Raw genomic sequence first — 21068 nt, forward strand, 5'->3', positions numbered from 1 at the left:
CACTGTCAGTTGAGCTTGAATCAGATTTGAATGAATTAATTACTGTTGAAAAAAGATGCCCTGTGAAATTCTCTCTTTTTGATTAAAGCCTCATTTGACTTAAGTGCTGAAAGCTCATGGATTTTTGTTTCAAATGCTACCTATAGTTGTTGATCAGCGCTTGTATTCTGCAGCTTGCTTTCCTAGGATTGGGAATTTGTGACTTGATGTGTAGCAAATCACCAAGTGTACATTTTGCTTATTGGTATGCTGTGATCCAAGGGAATCTGTAATGTCTTACCAAAATAAAGCTTACATTTTTTCTTACACTGGATAAAATTTTTTACAAAATGTGGTAGAATTCTCCAGTACAACCATCTGGCCCTAGAGATTTCTTTTGGGGAATTTTAAGCTCTGAATTCAGTTTCTCTACTAGGTATAGAACTATTTAGATAATCCAGCGTGCTGTGATTCATGGGGTTGCAAAGAGCCAGACACGACTGAGCAACTGAACTGAACTGATACTATACTGGGTAGCTTGTAGCATCTTTTAGTTTTGAGTAATTGGTCCATCTCATCCAGATTGTCAAGTTTATGTGTAAACAGTTGTTCGTAATATCCCCTTATTTTCTTTTTAATGTCTGTGAGGTCTGTAGTGATACCGATTGTTTCATTGTAGATATTGGTCTTGCTGGAGTTTGTCATTTTTGTTTTCCAATTTTATTGATTTTCAAAGAACCAGCTTTTTGTGCCATCCGTTTTCTCGATTTTTCTATTTTCAGTTCTATTGATTCATATTTTTCTTTTAAAACAGTTCTGTTGAGATATAATTTACATATCATAAGCTTCACTCATTCTGAAGGTGACAAGTTAGACCAGTTTTAGTACTTCGGACTGCTGTGCAACCATCTGCTCTATCCAGTGTAAGAACATTTCCTTTAACCCAGAGATTGCCTTTGCGTCTGTCGGCAGTGAATTCTCACTCCCACACTGCACACACCACGTGGCATGTGGGATCTTAGTTCCTCAACCAGGGATTGCGGCTGTGCTCCCTGCAGTACAAGTGCAGAGTCTTGACTGCTGGACTGAAAAAAGAAGTCTCAAAATACGTAGTTTTTTGTGTGTGTTGGCTTTTTTCACTTGGCATAATATTTTTGAGGTCCATCCATATTGTAGTATGTGTCAACACTTTATTCCTTTTATTGTTGAATAGTATTTCGTTGTATGGATATACCACATTTTGTTCATCCATTCATCCGTTGATGGACATTTGAGTTGATTCCAGTTTGGGGCTATTGTGAAAAATGTTGCTGTGAATATTTGCTGCAAAGCTTTGTATGAATACATGTTTTAATTTATCTTGGATATGTACCTTGGAGTTCAATTTGATTGATTTTTGCCATTGAATTTAGTATTTTTCACTTTGTTTGCTTTGTGTTTATTTAGCTCTTTTTCTCATTCCTTGACCTGACATCATAGGTTATTAATTTGAGAATTTTTATCTTTATTTAGTGCTGTGTATTTCCCTCTCAGGAATGCTTTAGTTGCACCCTATAAATTTTGATATGTTGTATTTTCATTTTCATTCAGTCGGTGAATTTTTAAATTTTCTTTGAGACTTACTCTTTAGCCCATGGATTATTCAGAACTGTGTTTTACATCACGTCTGATTTTCCTGTTGACTTTCTGTTACTGAATTTTAGTTTAATTCCAGAGTGTTCAAAGCATATATTATGAGTGATTTCAAATCTTTTTAAGTTGTTGAGCTTTGTTTTCAGGTCCTGGATATGATCAGAATGTTCCATGGGTACTTGAATAGAATATGTATTCTGTTTTAGGGTAGAATGTTCTGTTAGTGTCAGTTAAACTCTGTTAGTTGATGGTGTTATTCACTTTTTCAATATCCTAGTTAGTAATTCTAACAATTATTGAAAAAGAATTTTATCAATTGTTTACCTATATGTTCTTGTTAGTAGTTCCATCAGTTGTCAAATTGTTGAAGTCTCTACGTATATTTTGGTGAATTTGTCTATTTTACCTTTCAGTTACAAGTTTCTGCTTCACGTGTTTTGAAGTTCTTCGGTTTGGTACATACGCATTTAAGATGGCTGTGTCTTCCTGGTGGACTGACCCTCTTACTATGTAATGTCTGTCTTTGTCCCTTTTAATTTTCTCTGGGTAAATAGATACGTGAGATTTTAAAATTTTCTTCATACTTGATACTCATTTTTGTCATTTTGAAATGTCTCCATTTATCTCTGCTAACACATATTGTTTTAAGGCCTACTTTTTTCTCATAGCCACTCAAGTTTCCTTACAGTTAGCATTGCATAGTATATCTTTTTCCATTCTTTCTATATAAAGTGTTTTCCCTGTAGAAGGACGTAGTTGAGTCTTTTTTATCCATCACTGATCTTTAGTTGGTATGTTTAGATTAGTTCCATTTAATGTAATATTGATCTGATTATGTCTATCATTGTGGTCTTTATTTTCTCCTCTATTGTTTTTTTTTCCTTATGAAACTTTAAAAAACTTTTATATTGGATTATAGTTGATTTACCCTGTTGTATTAGTTTCAGGTGGTACAGTTGATTCAGTTATACATATATCCATTCTTTTTCAGATTCTTTTCCCATGTAGGTTATTACAGAATTTTTAGTAGATTTTCCTGTGCTATATGGTAGAACCTTGTTGATTATCTCTTTTGTATATAGTACTGTGTGTATGTCAATCCTAACTCCTGATTCATCCCTCCCACGTTTCCCTTTTGGTAATCCTAAATTTGTTTTCGAAGTCTGTGAGTGTTTCTGTTTTGAATGTAAGTTCATTTGTATCATTTTTTTTAGATTCCACATATAAATTATATGATATTTATCTTTTTCAGATTTCCCTTACTTGGTACGATAATCTCTAGGTCCATCCATGTTGCTGCAAATGGCATTATTTAATTTTTTATGACTCATATTCCATACCACATCTTCCTTATCCATTCTTCCACCAGTGGACCTTTAGGTTGTTTCTATGTCTTGGTTATTGTAAATAGTGCTGCAGTGAACATTAGGATGCATGTATCCATGAGGTTTTGATATAGCAGTCTGCATGTATTTATAGACACACACACACGAGATTGTTTTAAGTTGCTGGTCTCTTAATTTCAAATGCATTTCTAATATCCTGCATTTATACTCTCCTTTTCTCATGATTGCTGTTTTTTTTCATCCTTCAACATTATTTCTTCAAATATATTTTATTTCTGATTGCTGGTTTTGATAATCATATGTGTGGATGATTTCCTTCATTTCATGTATGCTTGCCTTTATCAGTAAGCTGCTTTCCCATTCTTAAATTTTCTTGTTTCTATTTGTGGCCTTTTCTTTTCCACCAAGAGAAGTTCCTTTAGCATTTGTTGTAAAGCTTATTTGCTGGTGCTAAATTCTGTCAGCTTTTGATTGTCTGTAAAGTTTTTGATTTCTCTTGTCAGGTCTGAAGAAGAGTCCTGCTGGGTGGAGTATTCTGGGTTACAGTTTTTTTTTTCCCTTTTATTACTTTAAATATATCATGTCACTTCCTTCTGGCCTGCAGAGTTTCTGCTGAAAAATCAATGGATAACCTAATGGGAGTTTCCTTATATGTTGTTTGTTGGTTTTCCCTTACTGCTTTTAATATTTTCCCTTTGTGTTTAATTTTTGTGAGTTTGATTAATATGTGTCTTGGCATGTTCCTCCTTGAGTGTATGCTGTATAAGTTTTCAGCTTATAGTCTCTTCAACTATTTTCTTGGACCCTTTGTCTCTTTTCCTTCTGAGACTCCTATAATGTGAATGTTGGTGTGTTTAATGTTATCTCAGAGGTTTCTGAGACTGGCCTCATTTCTTCTCATGGCAGTAATTTCTAACCATCTATCTTTCAGATCACTTATTCATTCCTCTGCCTCATTTATTCTTCTGTTGATTCCTTCTAGTGTGATTTTTTCCTTTCAGTTATTGTATTGTTTATCTCATTTTGTTTGCTTTTTAGATCTTCTGATTTATGGGGTCTCAAAGAGTTGGACATGACTGAGCGACTGAACTGAACTCTTTGTTAAAAATTTCTTGTATTTTCTCAGTCTGTGAGTCCATTCTTCTTCTGAGATCTTGGATCATCTTTACTGTCATTGCTCTGAATTCTTTCTCAAGTAGACTGCCTATCTCTACTTCACTTAATTCTTCTGGGGTTTTATTTTGTTTCCTCATCTGGAACATACTTCTCTGTTACCTCATTTTGTCTAACTTTCTGTGGCTGTCTTCTTTCCACAGGCTGCAGGATCATAGTTCTTCTTACTTCTGGTGCCTGCCCCATGGTGGGGGGATTTGGGCCTTGTCTCTGTGGTAGGAAGGGCTGTGTAAGGGGGTGTGTTTAGCAGCGTTTAGTAAGGGTGTATAAGCTCAGGAGCCTGAGCTGCTGCTGATTGGGCTGTGTTCCTCCAGCTGGTTGTTTGGCCCGAGGCATCCCAGCACTGACTTTTAGGCTGTTGGTCAGCTCTTGGTGCAATCTCTGGGGGAGTTCATGCCAATCAGTATTTCCAGGGGCCTCTGCCACCAGTGTTCTTGCCCCAACAGTGAGCCAAAGCCAACCCCACCTCCCCAGGAGACCTTCCAATATCTGTGGGTAGGTCTAGCCCAGTCTTCTGTGGAGTCACTGCTTTGTGCTGGGTCCCTGTGCATGTCATATCTGTGTGCATCCACAGGAGTGGAATCTGCTTCCCTCAGTCCTGTGGAGCTCCTGTACGCAAGCCCTGCTGTCCTTCAAAACCAAATACTCTGGAGGCTCCTCCCCCGATCCCAGACCCTCAGACTGGGGAGCCTCATGTGGAGATTAGAACTCTCACTCCTTATGAGATCCTCTGCAATACAGCCTTTTTTTCTTTTTCTCAGTTTGTGGGTCACCCACCTGGCCAGTATGGGATTTCTTTTTTTTTTTTTGGCAGTGTCATGCAGTTTATGGGATCTCAGTTCCTTGACTAGGGATTGAACCCAGGCCACAGAAGTGAAAGCACCAAATCCTAAGCTCTAGACCACTGAGAGAACTCCCTGTAGGATTTCTTGAAAGTGCCCCTCCTAACACTTTGTTGTGGCTTCTTTGTCTTTGGATGTAAAAACTCTCTTTTGGTAGATCCAGCCTTTTCTGTCGACGGTTGTTCAGCAGTTGTTTGTGATTTCGGTGTTTTCATGAGAGAAGGTGAGTTCAAGTTCTTCTGCTGCACCATTTTGTCCAAGATTGAGGTGCTGCCTTTAGTCTGGATGATTGCTGCTGCTTTTCTCAGTGTGTGCTGGCTGTTATCCCCTTGATGTGTGTGGTAGGTGAGGCAGCCCTGTACATGCTCCTGATATAGCAGGTGGGATGGCAGTAATTGGTGCCTGTTGGCCAATTAATTAATTCCTTCTTTGATTGTTTCCTGTGAGTGCTCTCCATCCATTGTTTATTCCTTCTTTGATTATTTCCTGTCCTCTTTTATATTATTGTTTAGTATTCTGTTTTGTCTCAGATACTAGTTTATTTGGTATCCTCCTTGATTTTCAAGTGTTTTTCTAAGGTTTACACTATACATCTTTAACTTATGTTAATAAATATAATAGAATTGGAGTAATATTATGCCAGTATAACAGTATACTTCCATTTCCCTCCTTTTCTTTTTTTGGTGCCATTGTTGCCCTGTTGTACTACTGTATTATTTTAAGCCCCACACTGTTCTTTTTGCTTTAAATAATTAATTATCTTTTAAAGAAATTTAAAAATGAAAAGTCTTTCATATGCAGCTTGCATTTTTATCATTTCTGTCATTGATTCCTTACATAGATCCATGTTTCCATTGATCACCTTGTTACATAGATCACCTTTTCTTTTGACTAAAGAACTTCCTTTAATGTTTCCTGCAGTATAGATCTGGTTGCAGATTTTCCAGGTTTTTATTTGAAAATAATCTTTATTTCACCTTCATTTTTGTAAAGTACTTTTGGTGGATATAGAATTCTGGGTTGCCAATTTTTTTCTTTTAATACTTTAAAGATTACAGTATTATACTTTGAAGATTAAAGTATTATACTTTAAAGATGATAGTTCCTCTTTCTTATGCCTTGCACTATTTTTGATGCAGAGTCTGAGATCTTTCTTTTGTTTGTTCTCTTTAATTTCCACTGGCTGCTTCTAAATTACTCTCTTTATCAATGGATTTCAGAAATTTGATTATGATGAAACTTGGTGTGTTTTTCTTTATTGTGTTTTCTTTATAGTGCATTTTTGTGGTGTATTTAATACTACTTCTTGATTCTGTGGGTCTATAATTTTCTTTGAATTTAGGAAGTTGGGGCTATTTTCAAATACTATTTATCCCCCCCGCATACACATATACAAAATTAGAGAACTCAGATTTCACTTATATTAGACCACTTGATATTTTCCCACAGCATCCTAAAGGGCTGTTTATCTTTTTCAGTCATTTTCCCTCTGAAAATTGCCTCCAGGTTAAAAAACGAAAAGATTCTGGGGCTCATCTCAATGCTTCCCTTCTCTCAGTCTTGCACTCCTTTTGTGCCAATGTCTAAAAACATTTTTCTACATATTTTTATAAATTTTATATTTGCTTAAAGTCATATAGCTAGTTCCACATTGTCAGAAGAGCTTTTCACTTTGCTTTTTGCATTAACAATATATTCTGGAAGTCATTCTATATCATTTTACAAAGATCTTTTTTGTTGCTTCACAAAACTCTGTATTTGTTCATATCATCGTCTATTCAACCAACTAAGGTTTTCCATTTAAGTAGTTTCCAGTCTTTTTGCAATTATAAATAACACTGTAATTAGTAACCTGGTGCATGTGTATTTTCATAATTTTTGAGGTGTATATTTAGGGTAAATTTCTAACACTGTGATTGCTAAGTCATAGGGTAAGTACATATGTGATTCTGTTAGATATAACTATTTCCCTACATACAGATTGTACCATTTTGCATTCCGGTAGATGAGAATGCTTATTTTTCCATAGCCTCATCTACAGAATATGTTGCCAACCTTTTTAATTTTTGCTAATCTGATCAGTTTTTTAAAATCTCAAAATCACTTTGATTAGAGTAGGTCTCATTACTGTTGAAGTTAAATACCTTTTCATATGTTTAAGAGCCAGTTTATTTCTTTTAAAAATTGTCTGCTCATTTTTTAATCTCATTTTTCTATTAGATTTTTTGAGTGTTTTGTCCTAAATTTTTAAAAAGTTACTTATACGTTTAGTGATATTAGCCCTTTGCCCAAGAAATAAGTTGTAAATATTTTCTCCCAGTATGTCATTTTCTTTCAATTTTGTTTATGGTATTTTTGTATAGGAACATTTCCCCCTTGCATTTTTATGTAATCAAATGAGTCAGTCTTTTCCTATATACATTTAGGTTTTCAGTAATAGTTAGAAAGCCTTGTCCCACACTCAGGTTATAGAAAAATCCATTAGTTTTCTTTTGGTACTTGTATGTTTTTGTTTGTACATTTAGATCCTTGATCTATATGGACTTTATTCTTATGTGTGCTGAGGTATGGAACTAATTTTATCTTTTTTTACCCCCCTAAATGGCTATCCAGTTTCCCAGTACTTTTTTTTTTTTTAAACTTCATATTTGTCTCAGTGATTTGAGACTACATCTTGGTCATGTACTAAGCTTCTGTATTGCCAGAAAGTTTTAAAGATCAGAAAGTTACACTTCTTTCTCACTCAGTTATCATTACATATTGAAGTCAATTACTTCATTTAGAAAAAATAGCTCATACAAGACTACCTGTTTCAAAAAATGCGTAATAATTTTGGTAACAATATAGTAGCATACTAGGGGAAAATTTTAAAAATTTCATCTCTCTAAAGAGACCTAAGGCCTCTTGGGATGTTTTCATGTGGACAAATTTCCTGGCACATTTAAGTTCTGTGGTGTAATAAACAGTAATTGTACTAATGTGATCAAGACTAGCAGAGAAGGTCATTCAAATTGAATGAGAGGTAGACCTCTTTGTTTTCCCTTAAACCTCTAAATCACTGATCTTGTTCCAAATTATTAATGAAATACTTTCTTATTCTTAAGGTTCATAGATCTTTTCAAATCAAATATGCAAAATATTTTTCACATAAACTTCAGATGAACATCACAGAAATATTAAGGCTAAACCATTCAGCTTCCTCCAAATCCTTGAATATCCCACCTGTCCAAATTGTTATACATGTTGATCTATTGATTATCTCTTCTTACATAATTGCTCCTTAAATTATCCCTTAATTTAACCTTGAGGATGTTCCTCAAATAGCCAAACTGGATTGAATTCAAAGATTACTAGATGGTCCAGTGATTAAGACTTTGCTTTCCACTGCAAGGTGGGGGCGGATTCAATCCCTGGTCAGAGAGTTAAGGTCTCACATCCCTCAGGGGCAAAAAAGTGAAAGTGGCTCAGTTGTGTCCAGCTGTTTGCCATCCCATGGATTGTAGCCTGCCAGGCTCCTCTGTCGGTGGAATTCTTCAGGCCAGAATACTGGAGTGGGAAGCCATTCCCTTCTCTAGGGAATCTTCCCAACCCAGGGATGCAACCCAGGTCTCCCGCATTGCATGCAGATTCTTTACCATCTGAGCCACCAGGAAAGGCCCAGAGGCAAAAAACCAAAATATAAAAAAGAAGCAATATTGGAACAAATTCAATAGACTTTAAAAATGGTCCATAACCAAACAAATCTTTAAAAAAATTAAATTGATTGTTGCAATCATTTAAAAAGAAAAGATTGTTGTTGTTCAGTTGCTAAGTCGTGTCCAACTCTTTGCACCCCATGGACTGCAGCACGCCAGGCTTCCCTGACCTTCACTGTCTCCCCGAGTTTGCTCAGACTCATGTCCATTGAGTTGGTGATGCCATCCAACTATCCCCTCCTCTGTCACCCCCTGCTCCTCCTGCCCTCAGTTTTTCCCAGCATCAGGATCTTTTCCAATGAGTTGGCTCTTTTCATCAGATGGCCACAGTATTGGAGCTTCAGCAACAGTCCTTCCAATGAATATTCAGGTTGATTTCCTTTAGGATTGATGGCTTGATCTCCTGCAGTCCAGGGGACTCTCGGGAGTCCTCCAGCACCACAATTTGAAAGCATCAATTCTTCAGCAGTCATCCTTCTTTATGGTTCCAACTTTCACATCCATACATGACTACTGGAAAAACTATCGCTTTGACTAGACAGACTTTTGTTGGCAAAGTGATGTCTCTGCTTTTAATATGCTGTCTAGGTTTGTCATAGCTTTTCTTCCAAGAAGCAAACATCTTTTAATTTCATGGCTGCAATCACCATCTGCAGTGATTTTGGAGGCCAAGAAAGTAAAGTCTGTCATGATTTCCATGTTTCCCCATCTATTTGCCATGAAGTAATGGGACTGAATGCTATGATCTTGGTTTTTTGAATGTTGAGCTGTAAGCCAGTTTTTCACTCATCTTTTTGACCTTCACCAAGAGGCTCTTTAGTTCCTCTTCACTTTCTGCCATAAGGGTGGTGTCATCTGCATATGTGAGGTTATTGATATTTCTCTTTGCAATCTTTCTTTCATCTTGTGATTCATCCAGTCCAGCATTTCACATGATGTACTGTGCATATAAGTTTAATAAGCAGGGTGACAATATACAGCCTTGATGTAATCCTGTCCCAATTTTGAACCAGTCTGTTGTTCCATGTCTGGTTCTAACTGTTGCTTCTTGACTTGCTTACAGGTTTCTCAGGAGGCAGGTAAGGTGGTCTCATATTCCCGTCTCTGTGCTTTAGCATAGTCAATGAAGCAGAAGTACATGTTTTTCTGAAATTCCCTTGCTTTTTTCTGTGGTCCCAACAGATGTTGACAGTTTCACTTCTGGTTCCTCTGCCTTTTCTAAACCCCGCTTGTACATATGGAAGTTCTCAGTTCACATACAGTTGAAGCCTAGCTTGAAGGATTTTGAGCATTACCTTGCTAGCATGTGAAATGAGCAAGATCGTGCAGTAGTCTGAGCATTCTTTGGCATTGCTTTGGGATTGGAATGAAACCTGACATTTTCCAGCCCTGTGGCCACTGCTGAGTTTTCCAAATTTGCTGGCATTCTAAGGGCAGCATGTTCACAGCATCATCTTTTAGGATTTGAACTAGCTCAGCTAGTATTCCATCACCTCCACTAGTTTTGTTCATAGTAATCCTTCCTAAGGCCCACTTGACTTCACACTGCAGGATGTCTGGCTTGACGTGAGTGACCACACGATCATGGTTATCCAGGTCATTAAGACCTTTTTTGTTCAGTTTTTCTGTGTAGTCTTGCCACCTCTTCTTAGTCTCTTTTGCTTCTGTAAGGCCCATATCATTTCTGACCTTTATTGTGTCCATCTTTGTATGAAATGTCCCCTTGTTATCTCTAATTTTCTTGAAGACATCTCTAGTCTTTCCCGTTCTGTTGTTTTCCTCTATTTCTTTGCATTGTTCACTTAAGAATGCCTTTTTATCTCTCCTTACTATTCTCTGGAACTCTGCATTCAGATGGGTATATCTTTCCTTTTCTCCTTTCCCTTTCACTTCACTTTTCTCGGCTATTTGTAAGGTCTCCTCAGACAACCATTTTGCCTTGTTGCATTTCTTAACTTTGGAAATGGTTTTGGTCACCACCTCCTGTACACTGTTACAAACCTCTGTCCATAGTTCTTCAGGCACTCTGTCTATCAGATCTAATCCCTTGAATCTATTTGTCACTTCCACTGTATAATCATAAGGGATTTGATTTAGGTCATACCAGAATGATCAAGTGGTTTTCCCTACTTTCTTCAGTTTAAGCCTGAATTTTGCAATAAGGAGCTCATGATCTGAACCACAGTCAGCTCTCGATCTATTTTTGGCTTATCATGTGGAGCTACGGCTGCAAAGAATATAATCAATCTGATTTCGGTATGACCATCTGATGTCCATGTGTAGAGTCATTTCTTGCGTTGTTGGAAGAGGGTGTTTGCTATGACCAGTGCATTCTCTTGGCAAAACTGTTAGCCTTTGCCCTGCTTCATTTTGTACTCCAAGGCCAAACTTGCCTGTTATTCCAGGTATCTCTTGACTTCCTACTTTTGCATTCATCTCCTGTGATGAAAAGGACATCTTTTGGTGTTAGTTCTAGGAGGTCTTGTAGGTCTTCATAGAACCATTCAACTTCAGTTTCTTCAGCATTAGTGGTTGGGGCATAAACTTCGATTACTGTAATGTTGAATGGTTTGCCTTGGAAACAAACTGAGACCGTTTAGTAATTTTTGAGATCACGCCCAAGTGCTGCATTTCAGACTCTTCCGTTGACTATGAGGGTTAATATTAAAAAAAAAAAAAAGATTACTAGATGATATTTGGGTTTTTAGAGGATAATACCTATGTTTTCCCTTGAATTCATTAATTTAATAGTACCATGAGTAAGTTTTTCTGATATTGATCCTTTCGGAGTAAATAATATTAGGTAGTTACCTAATATTTTAAAACATAATATTAGGCAATACTTCTCTGTGCCAGGCAAGGCCATGTTCATGGATATGTGAACTGTGCAGTCATACTGGTCCCCATTCTTTGAAGAGCCTAGCATTTGGTTTAATGCTCTGCTGTCAACGTTTTGAAACTGTAGTAATTTTTATTTTTTAATTTTTAAATTTATTTTTGTTTTTTGACTGCACTGGGTCTTTTTGTACATGGGCCTTCTCTAGTCACAGTGAGCCATTACTCTTTGCTGTGGTGCTTGGGCTTCTTAATGCAGTGGCTTCTGTTGTTGCAGAGCACGGGCTCAGTAGCTGTGGTACATGGGCTTAGTTGACGCCCCCGCATGTAGAATCTCCCTGGACCAGGGATTGAACCCATGTTCCCTGCACTGGCAGGTTGAGTCTCAACCACTGGACCACCAGGGAAGCCCTGTAGAAATCTTTTTTCTTAATATATGTATTTTATTGAAGTATAGTTGACTTACAATGTTTCAGGTGCACAGCAAGATGATTCAGTTATATGTATACATATCTATTATTTTTGAAATTACTTTCCATTATAGGTTATTATAAGATATTGACTATAGTTCCCTATGCTATATAGTAAACTTTTGTTGCTTGTTATATATCTTTTAAAATTAGAAATCTAGCATTCTACTCATACTAAGTCAAACAAGTGGGTTCAAAATGTCATAAATTTTTGTTAGGCAAAAATTCATAAGTTTTCTAAAATACATATATTATACATATTATTTATATATGTGTATACAAAAGCTATTCTACTGCATCTTGATAGAAGCTTGAGAAAGAGCATAAAAAAGAGATGGAGAAATTGGAAAACATAAGCTAAATGAAATGGTAGCCCTGAATACTGAATATGAAATAGAAAAAGTGAAACAAACTAGATAAAAGTAAAAGATCATCATATAGTTCAGTTGTTTTTAAACATGGCTGCTCATTAGAAACATATCTGGAGCTCTGAAGAAAAAGCAATACCTGGACATTTGTATTTTTCAAAAAATTTCAAGATAATTCTGGTATGCATCTGGATTTTAAAGTGATTACAGGTTTTGCTATTAAATAGTAGTTTTGGTAATATCGGGTTCTTTTATTTTTCTTTTCACCAATCATACAATGGTATTATGTGAGTAATAGTTACATAATCATAATAGTGAAAGATGTTTATCAGTTTTCACAATTGTCAGACAAAAAATAAGATAATTACAGTTGTAAGTCATAATGGGAACATGATTAACCTAACAATATAAAATAATTACATACAATTTGGGGGGTCAAGCAGAGTGATGTGGTAAGTGGAAGTGCATACATGTACATGTCTTCATCCACCAGCCAGTCTATGTCTTTTGGTTGGTGCATTTAATCTATTTACATTTAAGGTAATTATCCATATGTATGATCCTATTACCGTTTTCTTAATTGTTTGGGGTTAATTTTCTGTAGGTCTTTTCCTTCTTTTGTGTTTCCTGCCTAGAGAAGTTCCGTTAGCATTCATTGTAAAAGCTGGTTTGGTGGTGCTGAATTCTCTAAGCTTTTGCTTGTCTGGAAAGATTTTTATTTCTCCATCATATGTGAATGAGAGTCTTGCTGGGTAGTGTGTTCTTGGTTGTAGGTTCTTCCCTTTCATTACTTTCAATATATCATGCCATTCCCTTCTGGCTTGTAGAATTTCTGTTGAAAAATCAGCTGATAGCCTGATGGAAGTTTCCTTGTATGTTATTTATCTTTTTTTTCTTGTTGCTTTTAATATTTTATCTTTGTCTTTAATTTGTGTCAGTTTGATTTCTGTATGTCTTGGTGTGTTCCTCCTTGGGTTTATACTGCTTGGGATTTTCTGTGCTTCCTGGACTTGGTTGACTATTTCCTTTCCCATGTTAGGGAAATTGAAAATGGCTCAGTCATGTCCAACTCTTTGTGACCCCATGGACTGTACAGTGTGTGAAATTCTCCAGGCCAGAATACCGAGTGGGTAGCTTTTCGTTTCTCCAGGGGATCTTCCCAACCCAGGGATTGAACCCAGATCTCACACATTGCAGGTGGATTCTTTATCAGCTGAGCCACAAGGGAAGCCCAAGAATACTGGAGTGGGTAGCCTATCCCTTCTACAGGGGATCTTCCCAACCTGGGAAACAAACCTGGGTCTCCTGCATTGCAGATGGATTCTTTACCAACTGACCTATCAGGGAAGCCGAATTCCCATGTTAGGGAAGTTTTCAGCTATTTTCTCTTCAAATGTTTTCTCAGGTCCTTTCTTTCTTCTCCTTCTGGGACTCCTATAATGTGAATGTTGATACGATTAATGTTGTCCCAGCAGTCTCTTAGGCTGTCTTCATTTCTTTTCATCCTGTTTTCTGTATTCTGTTCTATGGCAGTGATTTCCACCATCCTGTTCTCTAGATCATTTATGCATTCTTCTGCCTCAGTTATTCTGCTATTGATTCCTTCTAGTGTATTGTTCATCTCTGTTTATTTGTTCTTTAGTTCTTGTAGGTCTTTGGTAAACATCTCCATTGTTTTCCTAAGATCCTGAATCATCTTTACTAACAATATTCTGAGTTCTTTTTCTGGAAGGTTGTGTATCTCCACTTTATTTAGTTTTTCTGGGGTTTCATCTTGTCCCTTCATCTGGGACATAACTTTGTGCTTTTCCATTGTGATTAACTTTCTGTAATATGGCTTTTGTTTTAGTTGCTGTGGGACTGTGCTTCTTCTTGCTTCTTCTGTCTGCCCTCTGGATGATGCTAAGAGGCTTGTGTAAGCTTTCTGATGGGAGGGACTGGCCATGGGAAAAACGGGGTCTTGCTTTGGCGGACAGGGCTTTGCTCAGTCAAGCTTTAATCCAATTATCTGCTGATGGATGGGGTTGCACTCTCTCGCTGATTGTTGTTTGGCCTGAGGTGACCCAGCCCTGGGGTCTGCAGGTTCTGTGGTTGGGTTAATGGTGAACTCCAAGAGGGTTTATGCCAAGGGGGACCTTCCCAGCTTGATGCTGCCTGTGCCCCCAACCCCGTGGTGAGCCCCTGCCAGTCCATGCCTCCACAGGAGACCCTCCAACACTAGCAGGTAGTTTTGGTTCTGACTCCTGTGGAGTCACTGCTTCTCTCCTATGGGTCTTGTTGCATGCAAGATTTTGTTTGTGCCCTCCAAGATTGAAGTCTGTGTTTCCCCCAGTCCTGTGAAAGTCCTATAATCAAATCCCATTGGCCTTCAAAGCCGGATTCCCTGGGGATCCCCAGGCTGGGAAGCCTGACATGGGGTTCAGAACCTACACAACAGTGGGTGAACTTCTTTGGTATTATTTTTCTCCAATTTGTGGGTCACCCACTGACGGGGTATGGGATTTGATTTTATCGTGACTGTGCCCCTCCTATCATCTGGCTGCAGCGTCTTGTCTTTGGACGTGCAGTATCTTTTTTTGGTGGGTTCTAGTACCCTCCTGTCAGTGGTGGTTCAACAGATAGTTGCACTTTCCCCCTGTAGTAATTTTTAAACAAGGAGTTCCCTTGTTTTCATTCTGCACTGGTCCTGCAAATTATGTAGCCAGTCCTGGTACCAAGCAATGTATTTAGTAAGGAGATATTTTTGAAAAGATTTAATAGATATTTTTGAAAGATTCTTTAGGTTTCCACATGCAAAATGGAGTTTAGGGAAAGTGAAAGAGGAAGTAAGAAGACCGGAGGGGAAGCTGACAGTATTTAAGATGGTAGCAGTAAAGGGGAAAGTAATCAATAGATTCAGAGTATAGTTTGGAAGTAGTAAGGATTGACATGAACTGGTAATGAATTAAATGTAGGAATATAGAGAAAGATGTTAAGAATGACCTGAGAATTTATTTTTTATTTTTTTACTTTGGCTGCATGTGTCTTCCTTGAGCCCTGAGGGCGTTCTCTAGTTGTGGCAAGTGGGCTAGGGATTGAATCCACTTCCCCTGTGTTGCAGTACAGATTCTCAAGCCTTGGACCACCAGGGAAGTCCCAAGAATGACCTGAGAATTTATTTTTGGGGGGCATGTTTCCTTTTTCTTTCCCTGTTCCCCCCAACACACACCCTTAAACCTAAGGAAACAGGTTCTGAGAAGACAGCACAGTGGCCTTGGCCTCTGGGGATCCAAGGACCACATGTGTGTCCCAAAGGAAAGTGTGGCAGGAGTGGTGGGCCAGGGTGCGCTGGGTGGGTGGCGGTAGCCATAGTGGGAGTATCGACTCATGGCGGTTTGTGTGGGCGTGCTGGACTGGTTCAGCCTCAGTGTTCTACGGGCAACCGGCCAGCAAAATCCACATCTTCCACCTCAGACCGCTTGATGAAGGCGTGGTTCATAAGCATCTTCAGGTCTGCTAGCTCGGTTGGGTTCTTAATCAGGCATTTATTTACAAATTCCTGGAAGTCCTGGTGAACATGCCCGTTGTGCAGCTTGGGAGAAGGCTCATTGATGATGTAGTCCAGCTGCTCAAAGATCGCCATGGCTGGCTGGCTGTCCATCCTGTGACTGCTGATGGGGCTTCCGGGGTGACCTGAGAATTTCTGACTAGACTAGAAGTGGCCCTTATTAGATGAGGAAGGGTGGAGAGAAAACATTTTTTGAGGGTGTGGTTAAGAGTTGGGTTTGACACTATACTAAGTGAAAGAAGCCAGATACAAAGGCTATGCATTTGTTTTTTATTGCAGTATAGTTGATTTGCCGTGTTGTGTTCATTTCTGTGCACAGCAGAGTGACTCAGTTTTACACGTATACATTCTTTTTTATATTCTTTTCTGTTATGGTTTGTCTCAGGAGATTGGATATAGTTCCCTGTGCTGTATACATAGGACCTTATTGTTTATCCATTCTAAATGTAGTAGTTTGCATAGACCAACCCCAAACTCCAGATGGTCTCTATCCCTCCTCCCTCCCCCTTGGCAACTACTAGTCTGCTCTCTGTGTCTGCAAGTCTGTTTCTGCTTTGTAGATAAGTTCATTCATGCCTTATTTTTTATTGGTTTTTATTTGATATGCGAGATCTTAGTTCCCCAATCAGGGATCGAACTCATGTCCCTTGCATTGGGAGTGCAGAGTCTTAACCACTAGACCACCAGGAAAGTCCCATTTGTGCCGCATTGTAGATTCCACATATAAGTGACATAAGGTATTTGTCTTTCTCTGACTTACTTTAATTATTATGAAAATTTCTAGTTGCATCCCTGATGCTGCAGATGACATTACTGTGTTCTTTTTTATGGGAGATATATATCATTGACTTACTCTGATGCCAGAATTTTATCTGCGTTATTGATTTAATAGGATAGGAACACAGGAACCCTTAGAAGGTAGTTTGTTTTCAAAGGATGTATGACTGGGTTCTAACTTATAGTTGACTGTCTTATTCATTATCCTAGTCATTACTGTTTTGTTTGATTACAATCTTAAATGCAGAAAAATTCAGACTCTTTATTCCCTGGCTAAAGGTTTTGTATTTTGGATATCCCAATCATTTTATAAGTGTTCCAGGTGGTAAATAAAACCTGGTCATTTTTCTTTTTTGGGGGGGGGCATAGTGAAGAGGGGATATTATCCTTTATTAGCAATGCAACATCTTTTTGTGGCATGCCTCATGATCTTGAGAAAGAGATTGATCAAGTAAAGGAAAACTTTAGAAATTATGCTTTCTGATTGAGATTATGCTTGTTGGGACAAATAGGATAGAAAAATTTCACATTGCTCCCTCATTGTGAAGAAATAAGAACTAAGCAATAACATTCAATTTAAAAAGATACCTGAACTATGTTTTTAAATTTCACAAAACAAAGTTAAACCAAACGGTGGTAGCTCCTGTAGATTTTTCTCTACTGGGGAATTGACCGGAATGCTACAGTCGCATTTGTTAAGAAAGAAAACTAAAATTGTTATTAATACCTCAAAAAAAAAAGCTAAACGCCTCTCTACTAGTAGAGTCCAGCTAGGTGAGTTTTACCTAGTCCTCCAGTAGACCAGGTAACGTTGTGTTGTTTTTTGGTTAGGTTTGAACCCCGTTTTAGAGATTAAAGATAGCGGTTAAAATGTTTAACCGGCCTTTGTTCGGCTTTTAGACTTGTAGGAAGGCCAGCTTCATCACCTGGTAGTTGGCTTTCCAGCTAAGGTGGGTTTCGGATGTGCAGCTTCTGCCAAGGAGCTCTGGCTGTAAACTCTGGAAGAAAGCCAAAGGAAAGAAGTTCCCGGCGCTAGTGCTTGTCCCGCTCAGAGAGTCCGGCGCTGGCGCATTTTTCGTGCAGTTATTGGCTGGGACTCTGCGTGCCGCTGTCGGCCAATGGAGACGCTGGAGATCTGGCCCCGGCCCGTCCCCTCTCGGCGCCGGGGGATGAGGCCGAGACTGAACAGCCGGCGAGCAAATCAGCGGCATCCAGAAAGCCATGTCCGACTCGGAGCCCAGCGCCCAAGCGCTAACCCGCTGAAAGTTTCTCGGGAAAGAAGCCGGGACGATCTGGACCCTGCTAAGAGGAACTGTCTTTGAGTGAGATGGTCCCAGAGGCCTGGAGGGGCGGACTGGTAAGCACCGGGAGAGTGGTGGGAGTTTTGCTGCTTCTGGGTGCCTTGCACAAGGCTTCCGCCGCCGTCATTCGCTATGAGATCCTGGAGGAAAGAGAGAAGGGTTCCGTGGTGGGCAACGTGGTCAGGGACCTTGACTTGGATCTCGGCAGCCTGTCAGCTCGCAGGCTCCGGGTGGTGTCCGGAGCTAGCCGAAGATTCTTTGAGGTGAACTGGGAGACCGGAGAGATGTTCGTGAACGACCGCCTGGATCGAGAGGAGCTGTGTGGGACCCTGCCCTCCTGTACCATAACTCTGGAGTTGGTAGTGGAGAGGCCGCTAGAGTTGTTCAGCGCGGAAGTGGTGATCCAAGACATCAACGACAACAATCCCTCTTTTCCTACTCGGGAAATGAAATTGGAGATTAGCGAGGCCATGGTGCCGGGAACGCGCTTTCCTCTCGAGAGCGCGCATGATCCCGATGTGGGAAGCAACTCTTTACAAACCTACGAGCTGAGCCGAAACGAGTACTTTGCGCTTCGAGTGCAGACGCGGGAAGACAGCACTAAGTACGCGGAGCTGGTTCTGGAGCGCTCCCTGGACCGGGAGCGAGAACCAGATCTCCAGCTGGTGCTGACGGCGTTGGACGGAGGAACTCCGGCTCGCTCCGCCAGCCTTCCTATTCGAATCGTTGTGCTGGACGCAAATGACAATGCGCCCACCTTCAACCAGTCCTTGTACCGGGCGCGTGTCCTGGAGGATGCACCCCCAGGCACTCGCGTGGTGCAAGTCCGTGCAACGGATCTGGATGAAGGCCCCAACGGCGAAATCATTTACTCCTTCAGCAGCCACAACCGCGCTGGCGTGCGGGAACTATTCTCCTTGGACCTTGTTACCGGGGTGCTGACAGTCAAGGGTCGGCTGGACTTTGAAGACGCCAAACTCCATGAGATTTACATACAGGCCAAAGACAAAGGCGCCAATCCCGAAGGAGCACACTGTAAAGTTTTGGTAGAGGTTGTGGACGTAAATGACAATGTCCCGGAGATCACAGTCACCTCCGTGTACAGCCCAGTCCCCGAGGACGCCCCTCTTGGAACTGTCATTGCTCTGCTCAGTGTGACCGATCTGGATGCTGGGGAGAACGGGCTGGTGACATGCGAGGTTCCACCAGGTCTCCCTTTTAGCCTTATATCTTCCCTCAAGAATTACTTCACTTTGAAAACCAGCGCAGCCCTGGATCGGGAGACCGTGCCAGAATACAACCTCAGCATCACGGCTCGAGATGCGGGAACCCCTTCCCTCTCAGCCCTCACGACAGTGCGGGTGCAAGTGTCCGACATCAACGACAACCCTCCACAGTCTTCCCAGTCTTCTTACAATGTTTACGTTGAGGAAAATAACCTGCCTGGTGTTCCAATACTAAACCTAAGTGTCTGGGACCCCGACGCCCCGCAGAATGCTCGCCTTTCCTTCTTTCTCTTAGAGCAAGGAGCTGAAATAGGCCTAGTGGGTCGCTATTTTACGATAAATCGTGACAGTGGTGTCGTGTCATCCTTAGTGCCCCTGGACCATGAGGATCGCCGTGAGTTTGAGTTAACAGCCCACATCAGCGACGGGGGCACTCCTGTCCTGGCTACCAACATCAGTGTGAATGTGTTTGTCACTGACTGCAATGACAATGCCCCCCAGGTCCTATACCCCCGGCCTGGCCAGAGCTCAGTGGAGGTGTTGCCTCGAGGTACTGCTGCTGGCTACCTGGTCACACGGGTGGTGGGCTGGGACCCAGATTCAGGGCACAACGCCTGGCTCTCCTACAACCTCTTGGGAGCCCCCAACCAGAGCCTTTTTGCTGTGGGACTTCACACGGGTCAAATCACCACTGCCCGCCCAGTCCAGGATACAGATTCGCCCAGGCAGACTCTCACGGTATTGATCAGAGACAATGGGGAGCCATCGCTGTCCACTACTGCGACCCTGACTGTGTCAGTAACTGAGGAATCTCCTGAAGCCCTGGCTGAGTTCCCTGCTGGCTCTGCCCCCAGGGAGCAGAATAAAAATCTCACCTTTTATCTACTTCTCTCTCTAATCCTGGTCTCCGTGGGGTTCGCAGTCACAGTATTAGGAGTGATCATATTCAAAGTTTACAAATGGAAGCAATCCAGGGACCTATACCGAGCCCCTGTGAGCTCCCTGTACCGAACACCAGGGCCCTCTCTGCACGCAGACGCTGTGCGGGGAGGCCTGATGGCCCCACACCTTTACCATCAGGTATACCTCACCACTGATTCGAGACGCAGTGACCCACTGCTGAAGAAACCTGGCGCTGCCAGCCCCCTGGCCAGCCGCCAGAACACTCTGCGGAGCCTTGATCCAGTGTTCTATAGGCAAGTGCTGGGTGCAGAGAGCTCCCCTCCTGGACAGGTAAGGGTTAGCAAGTCACCCTGGAATGATATGAATGCTTTTTGATTCCTGCATCACTTCTAGGAACGTATGTAGCCATCTTCATTCTCAGTGATCAAGACGTTTCCCTAATGATGCATCCACATTTTTACTTGGCTTTTCGCAGATCAAACGTTGTGCCTTTTCGGGGAGGGAGATGGCCCAGCTAGAGTGTGGTTTGCGGTCCCACACAGTGTGGAGTTAATCCACTCATCTGTGGACACAATTCACACCCTCAGCATTCACTTGCCATAGCAACTAACCAATCCTGCTAAAGGGCCATTAAGCTTTAACTCACCATCTCAGCACTCAGAGCTTAGCTTGGTATCATTTGCATTGAGTACAAGTTAATGAAACCTCTAGCCAGTAGCAGCTGCTAGGAGTATAAAGACTACCTCATCTGTCCATCTTTCAAATGATTGCCACATCTGCATTAAAACTAATGGTTTGCTGATAATTTTCCTTTGATTGGACAGATCTTCTTCCTCATTCTCAGATGGCTTTCTATGAAAGAAAGAAAATTCTAGAGTCCTTTAAATTTTATTTCAAGGACACTACAGGAAATTATGTGGACATTACTTACATGTGCATTATAGAAAATTTGGAAAATATGGAAAAATATAAGA

General features: G+C 40.5%; 1 protein-coding gene across 4 annotated transcripts in view; it reads left to right on the forward strand.

Annotated features, from left to right (window-relative positions):
* LOC128050922 (protocadherin gamma-C3) overlaps positions 1 to 21068 on the forward strand; it is a 96804-nt gene that overhangs the window by 45977 nt on the left and 29759 nt on the right. Inside the window, exon 1 of one of the 4 annotated variants that reach the window (XM_052643429.1) lies at positions 17866 to 20424. The exons of the other annotated variants lie outside the window; for them this stretch is intronic. Within the exon in view, the coding sequence (XP_052499389.1) occupies positions 17992 to 20424 (2433 nt within the window). The 5' untranslated portion in view covers positions 17866 to 17991. Of the gene's footprint in view, positions 1 to 17865; positions 20425 to 21068 lie in introns of those variants that run through there. 4 annotated transcript variants of the gene reach the window in all.

Source organism: Budorcas taxicolor, chromosome 7 (genome assembly GCF_023091745.1).
Source record: "Budorcas taxicolor isolate Tak-1 chromosome 7, Takin1.1, whole genome shotgun sequence".
Classification (NCBI taxonomy): Eukaryota; Metazoa; Chordata; class Mammalia; order Artiodactyla; family Bovidae; genus Budorcas; species Budorcas taxicolor.